The sequence below is a fragment of the Cricetulus griseus genome, chromosome 3 (genome assembly GCF_003668045.3).
Source record: "Cricetulus griseus strain 17A/GY chromosome 3, alternate assembly CriGri-PICRH-1.0, whole genome shotgun sequence".
NCBI classification, from domain to species: Eukaryota; Metazoa; Chordata; class Mammalia; order Rodentia; family Cricetidae; genus Cricetulus; species Cricetulus griseus.
Window position 1 is genome coordinate 196,017,776 of NC_048596.1, and position 9,664 is coordinate 196,027,439.

The following is a 9,664-nucleotide window of genomic DNA, read 5'->3' on the forward strand; positions in this document are numbered from 1 at the left end:
CACCCCACCCCAGAAGTCAATGACTAAATGCATCATCTTTGGTACCCAGCTGGGGAATAAGGAAGATATTCCCTTATGGCCCCAAGGAGGAAAACTCTGGAAGCCTCACTTCTGAGAGTAGAATAAAAAAGATCTCTAGAGTCACAGGACAAGAGTCAAATGTAAGCCTTGTTTCTGACTCACACATTTGCCTTGGTAAGTCAACTGCCCCATCAGGTCTTCACTTTATCCACTGGCTGATGTAGCAGATATGGGGACTAAAGCATGAACTATCCTGGTGGTGGATATGGCATCTGTTATAACCCACCTCCTTGTGTTTTCCTCGGCAGTGCAGCACAAAAACAACCCAAGTCTCACTATACAGACAAATGCTCATTTCAGCATGGAAAGCCCCCGTGTGGAAGCAGTTCAGGCTGGAGGGAGGCAGGCCTGCATTCAAGTCCTAACATACCAGCCCAGTCTCAGAGCAGTCTAGGGATTCTGACTGCGATCTACCAGCTGAGAGCATTCAAGTCCTTCCCTGTATCTCTCTGGGCTTCTACTCCACCATCATGTGGGAATGACATTTCTCACTGTATACGGTTATTGTGACATTAAATGTGCAAGAACCGCAGAAGGCGCACATCCTAAAGTGACCGAGTGAGTCGTGTATGTAAGTATGGAAAGTGCCCAGCTGCTTTGTGCACTGGTCTCCTCTAGTCTGCTGGGGAGGCCATAAGTTACTAACCCTCTAGCATCCACAGATCTTCTAGGGATGCTGTCCCAGTGAGACCCAGGGAGGAATCCTCTTGCATCCACCTCCTCAGGTCTAAGCCTCATCTTTGAAGCCCACTTGTCCACCCCATCCTCCCATCCAAGATTCATTCCCCTCCCTGTTTTAAAGTCTTTTTCAAAACTGACAGTCAAATTCTCTATGCTTAGGAGGCATCATGATGCAAGGAGATACAGAAGATGGGCAGGATACAGCAGAACATAGAAGCCAGATCTGCGTGTTAGACTACAGTGCCTGGTTGTTGAGCAAGTGAACAGCAAGTATGCATAATGGATAAGAGGAAAACCCACACTCAGCAGGTGGAGCAGATAATTTGCTTCAGGGAGCAAGCCAACAAGTGTTGCAGTGAGATGTGACAGGAGCCAAGGAGCAGTGGGCCAGACAGACTAGAAATTGGTGACATTTGGATATGGCAGTGGAGGGCAGGAGTTATGAGGGATGTATCAGAGCTAGAAGAATAGCCTGGATAGCTCTCTTTGTTCCTATTCCATAACCAGTGTCTGCTCTCTACTTAAATGTCATCTCCTCAGATAGGCCTTTCCAGGCTATCCTATCCCTGATGGCAAACTCTTCCAAAATAGCAGGTCCTTGTGTGCACAGGCCAGCCTGAGGTGCTGTGAAATCAAAGAGAGATGCAGGCAGATGAAGGACTGGAGAGCAGTTTTGTTTTTTTGTTTTGTTTTTGCCAACTTACTAATAAATGTATTAGTTTCGGGAGACAGCAAAACCAACTGGATCCCACTACATGGTTTAGAAAGAGATTCACATATATGGTTTAGAATGAAGTGACTTGACCCTGGCTGGGATGTAGAGGTTAATCTTAAGTTCTTATCAAAGAGTCAAGCACAGGTTGGAGCCTGGATCTGGTTTGTAAGGCCCCATGCATCCTTCTCCAGATTTGATCTATAGTTTGAGGTAAAACCATACATGGAAAATGGACTGTGGTTTTTCTAGGACAGTCATGACAGTCTGGATTCAAGATGACTGGGGTCATATCAAGCTGAAGCATTCTGCTTCCTTTTTGTAGTTATTTTAATGTGTCTCCCCCTTAGACTGTAAACTGAATGAGAACAGGGGCAGGACTATCTTAAATGCCAGCGTAGTGTGGGGCCTGCAACACACCAGGCAGATGAGAGACATTTTGTTGACTGAATGAATGAATAAAAATGAAATGTGGTCCAACAAGGAGGCTTGTGGCGTCTGCACCAGGACTAAGTCCAAGTATCAGGGGAAAGCCTGGAGATTTAATTAAAAGCAGAGACATCTGGCCGCTTGTGCTATGTGTGTCTGTCAAATTTTATTCATCTTTCTTATTCCAGGGGGAGAGCAGCCTTATATACACTTACAGCACAGAGGGAAAACCCCAGGTGTAAAAGCTCATGGAAGAAGAGCTCATGTTTTCCCAGGTGTAGAGGGGCGAGGTCGGGGCTGTAAGCCAGGACTAGAAAACAGGATGCACCTGTGGTTATTGCCTGACAAGCAACTCAGAGACCCCATGGGGGCTGGGGCCCAACATCTCCCCCTTCCTTATATATAAATTAGTGCCTGTGTTAGGTGACCAGGACATTGACGACAATCTTACCCATCAATGGAGAAATCATCCAGGCTGCATGGCCCTCCTGTCTTAGGTTGGTTGGCATCCCCTTGGTCGTACCCATCATTGGCTGCCTAATTTTTCTGTAGGCTCAACCATGGTTGAGCTGAAGGATTCTCTGTGGTCATCAAGTGATAAATTGAACCTGGTTTGTCTAGCGCCAAGGTGTCAAGGCGCCTTAGCCAAATGAAGTATATGATAACAAGTCCTATGGCTACAAGGCCCAGAAATAAGGACCCAGCCCATTCTAATCCCATAAGGAGGATCTCTCCAGAGAACAGAGGAACCTGGGTCTCATTTATCCTAATAGTTTGATTGGCCAATTGATGAGTATAATTTGTTGACTAAGATTTAAACTTCCTACCTGGACTAAGTTATTTATGGAGCTCTGAGTGCTAAGAGGCTCTGTTACTTCCCCTGCCAGTTTATCCACCATGCTGGCTGTAGTTACAGACTGTGAGATGGTAATCCCAAATACAGTGGCTGCTGTAGCAGCAATAGCTGCAATCACCCCCATTTAAATGAAAACATACATTCATAAACAATATTTGGGAATGTGGGCGTTGTTCTTTCCAAACTGCTTCCTGCTGATTGGTGTTGCTGAAATACCATGGGGACCCTAAGAAAACCCAGAAATCCTGGCTGGAGTGGTCTGCAAGACTGCCTTGTCCCAGTTGTTTTAAATGCTGGATCACCTGGGACACTGCTTCAGAGGGTCTTGCTTCATCAAACCATGTTAGTCTGAAAGGAACCCACAGCTTTTCATTTTCTGTGGAAACAAAAGCAGAAATCCTTTTCCCAAGCAGCCTGTCCTTATATTTAAATTTAGAAGTCAAAGTATTTTTGAAAATATATAAGTTGATTTAATCCAGAAACATTTATAATCAAATATGTTAGCAGCTTTTGCTCTTTCCTAAGCAACTGAACAATTCAAAGATAGCACAATAGCATTGTAAGACCCTAAGTCTTTCAGCATACAGCATCCAGACCCTGTATTTTTTACTTTTCATTTTCTTTTTAAAACCGCTTCTCTTTCCAATCCAGCTCTCTCAGGACTTGAGGTACCCATCCAGTACCTTTACCAATCCAGCTCTCTCAAGAGTTGAGGTAACCACTTTCCAGTACCTTCACCAATCCACTTTCATAAACCTTACTTGCTGGCCAGCAGTCCAAAGGCAATCTCTCAGGGTCCCCTTTCTTTCCCAATCTTGGTGGAACCGCCTGTCCAACTTTGTCTTTCTTATTCCAGGGGGAGAACAGCTTTATATACACTTAAAGCGCACAGTGGAAAAGCCACAGGTGTAAGAGCTCATGGAAGAAGAGCTAGTGTTTTCCCAGGTGTAGTGGGGCGAGGCTGGGGCTGTAAGCCAGGACTAGAAAACAGGATGCACCTGTAGTTATTGGCTGACAAGCAACTTACAGACACCCCATGGGGGGCTGGGCCAACAGAGACTGGTAGGGAAAAGATTTGTAGGATATCCATTTGTGGCATGGCCACAAGCTCTCTAGGGTGCCATAGGAGGCATGGGCTGGGTCTCTGGCAGTCCTCTTTGGGTGGGACCCTTGATAAAAGCCGGAGAGTACCTAGCAAGGGTCAAACAAAATGTCTTGCCAGAGGATTACCCTGAGCACTTCGTACGTACATGTACCTATTTTCGTGTACACATGTGGGGGTGCACAAATGTACACACGTGGTTGTGGAAGCCAGAGGATGCCTCAGGTGTTAGGCGCTAATCACTTCATTTTTTGTTTGTTTTGGTATGGCTTTGGAGATAGGGTCTCTGGCTGGCTTGGATTCGCCATGTAAACTGGATTGGCAGCCCAGCCAGCCCCAGGGATCCTCCTGTCTCCACCTCTCCAATGCTGGAGTTAAATCGTTTTCCCACGGGTTCTAGACTTGAACTCAAGTCCAAAGCTTTACCAACTGAGCTATGCCCAGCCCCAGGAATTTGAATTCCTCAGCTCCTACCCAAGCTGGATCTGAACAACAGCCCAGTCCCTACAGGAGCTGAGATGACAAGCACTCAGATCAAGAGAAGCGCGTGCGTAGTGGGGAAAGAGGCAAGGGGCTGAGAGGGTGACTCTCAGGACAAGTGTCAGGATGCAGGCCAGAGGGGGGAGGTGAGTCAGGTGCCCTGAGGCTACTCCCAACCCAGGGACCTTTAGCTGCACTTGGCAACCAGCCTGAGGGATCTCCTTCGTCCCGCCCCATAGCTCCGCCTCCTGATTGGCCGATCCTCCGTCCGTCGTCCCGCCTCAGCCAATAGGACCGGCGAGACACCGGATCCGGAACAGGAAGTGAGGAAGAGTCCGGCGTCGTCCCTGTTAGCAGCTGTCGCGGGCTATCATGAGAGCCCTTGGGCCAGGTCTCAAGGCTCGGTGCCTGTTCCCACCCCGGTACCCGCCGCGGCCGCCGGGGCCTCGGGCGCCTAGGCTGTGCAGCGGGCTCATGGCTGGCGCCATGGACGAGCTGCTGCGGCGAGCCGTGCCACCCACGCCGGCCTATGAGCTGCGTGAGAAGACGCCGGCGCCCGCCGAGGGGCAGTGCGCCGACTTCGTGAGCTTCTACGGCGGTTTGGCCGAGACTGCCCAGCGCGCCGAGCTGCTCGGCCGCTTAGCGCAGGGCTTCGGCGTGGACCACGGCCAGGTGGCGGAGCAGAGCGCCGGAGTGCTGCAGCTGCGCCAGCAGTCGCGCGAGGTGGCCGTACTGCTGCAGGCAGAGGACCGGCTACGCTATGCGCTCGTGCCGCGCTACCGCGGCCTCTTCCACCACATCAGCAAGCTGGACGGCGGCGTGCGCTTCCTGGTGCAACTGCGCGCCGATCTGCTGGAGGCGCAGGCCCTGAAGCTGGTGGAGGGGCCACACGTCCGGGTAAGGCCCCGCCCGGGCCCCCGCGACTCCCGGGCCCCTGCCACCACCCCGGGGCGCTGCCCCTTCCTCCCCGCTTCCCAGGTCCTTATCCATACCCATGCAGCCCTCCAGCCCCACCTGGCCAGCCCCGGATACACAGTGCTCACTGCGTGGTATGTAGCACCTGACTATAAGGTGCGGTACCCGTTGCGCTTACTCTAAAGTAGTTCTGGTTTTAACTGCGCTGTACCTGTACAAGGGTGGAGCACGGCCTTGGGCAGAGTTTGAGCGCCTACCGCGACCGTGCCATTGCCCTAACAGGTTACATGAAATGCACAAAAATGGTCAGAAGTGAAGGTCATCACCGTCTAAGACTCCGAAGCCTCCAGCATTCTTTCTGTGGTGCGACCCCGGATAGGAGATTTGACTCCCGAGCTCAGCCCTAGACGCAGTGATTTTTTTTTTTTTTTTGGTTTTTCGAGACAGGGTTTCTCTGTGGCTTTGGAGACTGTCCTGGAACTAGCTCTTGTAGACCAGGCTGGTCTCGAACTCACAGTGATCCGCCTGCCTCTGCCTCCCGAGTGCTGGGATTAAAGGCGTGCGCCACCAATGCCCAGCAAGACGAAGTGATTCTAAGTTTACATTTTAGTACTTGAACTAGTCAGCCGCTCACCCAGAGAGCTCACATAGCTCACAAATAATGGATGTTTACATAGTTGTGACCCACAAGATTGTCTAGGGTTGCTTCCAGCCCTTTACCATTAATATTCTATAGAGGGTAGCACTGGCATGACCCTGAGTTTGAGCACAGTGACACCAACATTTCAGAAGTTCCTGGCATTCAAAGCTTCATCTACTGTTTCAAAGCCAAACACCGGAGTGTTTCTGTCTTGATTCGCTTGAGAACTCTAGAACAGGCACGGCAGTTTTTACTTCCAGTCCCTCGTTTTGGAGTCATGTATCTCCTTTACACTGAAGGGCATATACCCTGAGGTGATGAGTTGCCCCAAACCTCAGAGCAAATACATATGTCTCTGATACATGTCCCCAAGCCAGGTTCCTTTGCATTGCCCAGCACTATGCTATGTGAGGGTTAACCCTAGAATTTGTTCTCATTTTGGTTGCTTAATCTTGGGTATTAATATGAGTGATAACGATGCATATGACCAGGTTTTTTCAAGATAGCTGGTTCATTTCTGAGGCTAAGTGTTATCCAGGGCTGTAAGCTTTCATCCATAGAGTCCCAGACTGAGAACCTCAGATGTTCATTGGGTATTGCAGAATCTGTCTTAGTTTCTGTGATACCTTGTTCCAGGCTCTGCCACAATCTGAGTGGGTGAACTTTTGTATTCCATGCTCTGTGGCATTTGAAATGTCCCCACAGCTATATGATCAGTTCTTTGAAAACTGGAACCTTGCCTTAAGTCTCCTGCATAGTAAAATGATGGCTGAGTCCTGGATATAGGCTCCAGAGAGGCAGACATTAATCCGCTGTTTGTTTTTGAGGTCAGACTGCTCCATGCTTGACCCCAGGGTTCAGAACTAGAAAGACGGTCAGGAAGGGCCTGAAAGACTCCCACCTAGAGATAAGGCAAGAACAGCAGCCCTCAAATAGCTTCTAATGCCCCCATCCAATTCCAAATTCTCTTGATTCTTGGAGTTCCTTTACCAGCCTAGCTCATCCTGGCCACTGACACTGTAACATTGAGACTGACTTTGGGGAGGAGCTTGCATCTGTTAATGAGAAGCAAGCCACGCTTAGACATTTTACATACAAGTCCTCTTGTTTTTTAGCCTTGGCTGTCTTCCACGTAAGGGAGACTCTGGTAGCCAGCCAGCAGTCATGGATGAGGCTTAGAGGTATTTTTCAGCAAAGAAGGAATAGCCACAGCCTGACCTTTGCCCTTCCATATGGTGCACACTTTGGAGGCCCCTGAGTGTTTTTCCATCTAGATCATAGACTAATTGCCCTGTTTAACTGTACACAATTAAGCTGATGAATTACTTTCTCCTTTACACGGTTCTATAACATTTTATCAGTTAAGTCATTTTGAGAATAGAGATTTTATTCCTCTCCCCAGCATTTGTTAGTCAGGATTTGGCATTGTCACCTGTCACCCAAAGAACTGGAGTGTGGGTATGTACACGCATGAGCCAGAGGTCCACCTTGAGTGTCATTCTCAGAAGCTGTCCCCCTTGGTTTTTGAGACAGGGTCTCTCACTGAGACTTGGGACTCACCAGTTAGATTAGATGGACTGTTTAGTAAATCCCAGAAATGCTCCTTTCCTACCTTCCCAGTGCCTGCTAACAAAGTGCACCACTATACTGCTTTTTTTTTTTAATGTGTACCAATGTTTTGCATGCATGTATGTATGTGTACCATGTACATACAGTGTCTGCAGAGGCCAGAAGAGGGCATCAGATCCCCTGGAACTGAAGTTCAGCCAGTTGCAAGATGCCATGTGGATGCTGGGAACAAACCCAGATCCTCTGCAAGGTCAGTTAGATCTCTTAACCTTTGAGCCGTCTCTCCAAGCACACGCGCGCGCGCGCGCACACACACACACACACACACACACACACACACACACACACACCACTTTTAAAACACTAGTGCTAGGGATCAAATTCAGGAAAGCTCTTAATTGACTGAGTTCTCGCCTCAGTCCTGCACAGTCTCTTTTTAAGAATAGTCTACGTTTAAAGAAGTTTTAGGATCACAGCAAACCTGAGTGCAAGGTACAGACCCCCCCCCCACCTCCCACCCAGTCTCCTCTGCACTGCACAGGCACAGCGCCTCCATTGTCGCCACACCCAGAGAGTTGCACTGTTGTCTGTGAGTCTGGTGTGCAGGTAACCTGTGCTCACGAGGCCACTCAGGTAAGGGCAAAACTACCAGTTTGGCTCACAAGGCTTTAGAACTGACTGCAGACCAACTAGGCATCTGCCTGCCTGCCTGCCTCCCAAGTACTGGGATTAAAGGTGTGCCACCACCACCTGACTCCCAGGGCTTTCTTAAATGCAGAGTTTTATTAGTAAGTGTCCCAGTTTGCTTTCCTTTTCTTTTATAACATTCTGACCAAAGCAACGTGAGGAGAAAAATGTTTATTTGGCTTCCAGGTTACAGTCAATCATGGAGGGATGCCAAGGCAGAAACCTGGAGCTGATAACTGAAGCAGAGACCATGGAGGGATGCTGCTTACTGGCTTGCTCAACCACTTTTGTTGTACTGCCCAGGCTCAGCCTGCCCAGAGGTAGCACAGCTCACAGTAGGCTGGGTGCTCCCAATCAGTTGACATTGATAGTGTCAATTATCAATCAAGAAAATGCCTCCCACAGGTAGTCTGATGGAGACAGCTCCTCAGGGGAGTTTCCCTCTTCCAGAGTGTGTCAAGTTGACAACTGAAGCTAGCTAGGACAGGAGTGTACTCACTGCTGAATGTCCTGCAGTCTTAGAACTACTTGTTAACAGGCTTGCAGCTTGCCTGACCCATGTGACCTTTGTATTTTCTAGACACTTAGTTACAGACAAAAAGTTACTCTGAGCTTGCTTCCAAGGTCTCCCATCATGTGGGTTCAGGTCTCTGTGTGTTGAACCTTGGGTGGTGGTGTCACTTTAGAATAAGTGGCAAATGGCAACCCCTAATGCCAATTCTGTGTTTCCCAGGACAGAGTAGAAGCTCTGCTTGAGGAGATAAACGTGTTCTTGTCACCTTTCTTGCCACATGTGGCATGGTCTAGATTATGTAGCTAATCCTTAACTCCCGTGGAATTCTAGAGCTATCCATTAAGGTGAGGTGTTAGCTCTAGCCCAGCTACATAGTAAGAAGCCAAGCTGGGCTACATAAGCCCATTTCAAAACACCAGAATGTTAACCCACAGAAAAGAGAATATGAATGGATTATTCAGTGTGGGGACCAACACAAAATCCTAAAAGCAGTGTTACCATGCCAGGAAAGACTCCCCTTGGTTACAAGTTAAACAGTGTTGTTTGAAAACAACAACAACAACAACAAAAGCTGCTGAGTTCAAAGGCTCTTTGCTGTGTTTGACTTGATGGCCTTTCTAGAGATGGGCACCCAGGGCTTTGAGCTTAAAGAGGCACCAGTTCAGATCAGAGCCAGTTGGCCTTGCCCTCCTGTGTTCAGTTTGTCTCTAATAAACCCTTAGATGACCAGGGAGCATGTGAGAGGTAATAGTCAATGTCAGCCAGACAGTGCTCCCTCACAGCATCTGAGTCCTCACCAGAGGACAATGGCCCAGCTTCTGGTCCATCCTTGCATGGTGGCCCCTGCCTCAAGCTTTGTCTGTGGGTGTATGGGAGGGTGCCCAGGAAGTACCCACTGGGTGGAGTTGGCAGGCTTTGGGTTCCTCTCCACAGACTTACAGCAGCCCATGTGGTTATCAATTACATTCTTTTATTTATTTATTTTTTTGTTTATTGGG

At 48.7% G+C, this 9,664-nt stretch overlaps 1 protein-coding gene across 1 annotated transcript in view; it reads left to right on the plus strand.

The window, feature by feature from the left end:
• The first annotated feature begins 4,713 nt into the window (after positions 1-4,713).
• Positions 4,714-9,664, plus strand: part of Mlycd (malonyl-CoA decarboxylase) — a 15,008-nt gene continuing 10,057 nt past the window's right edge. Inside the window, exon 1 of the mRNA XM_027410771.1 lies at positions 4,714-5,238. Coding sequence (XP_027266572.1) covers positions 4,714-5,238 — 525 coding nt within the window. The remainder of the gene's footprint in view (positions 5,239-9,664) is intronic.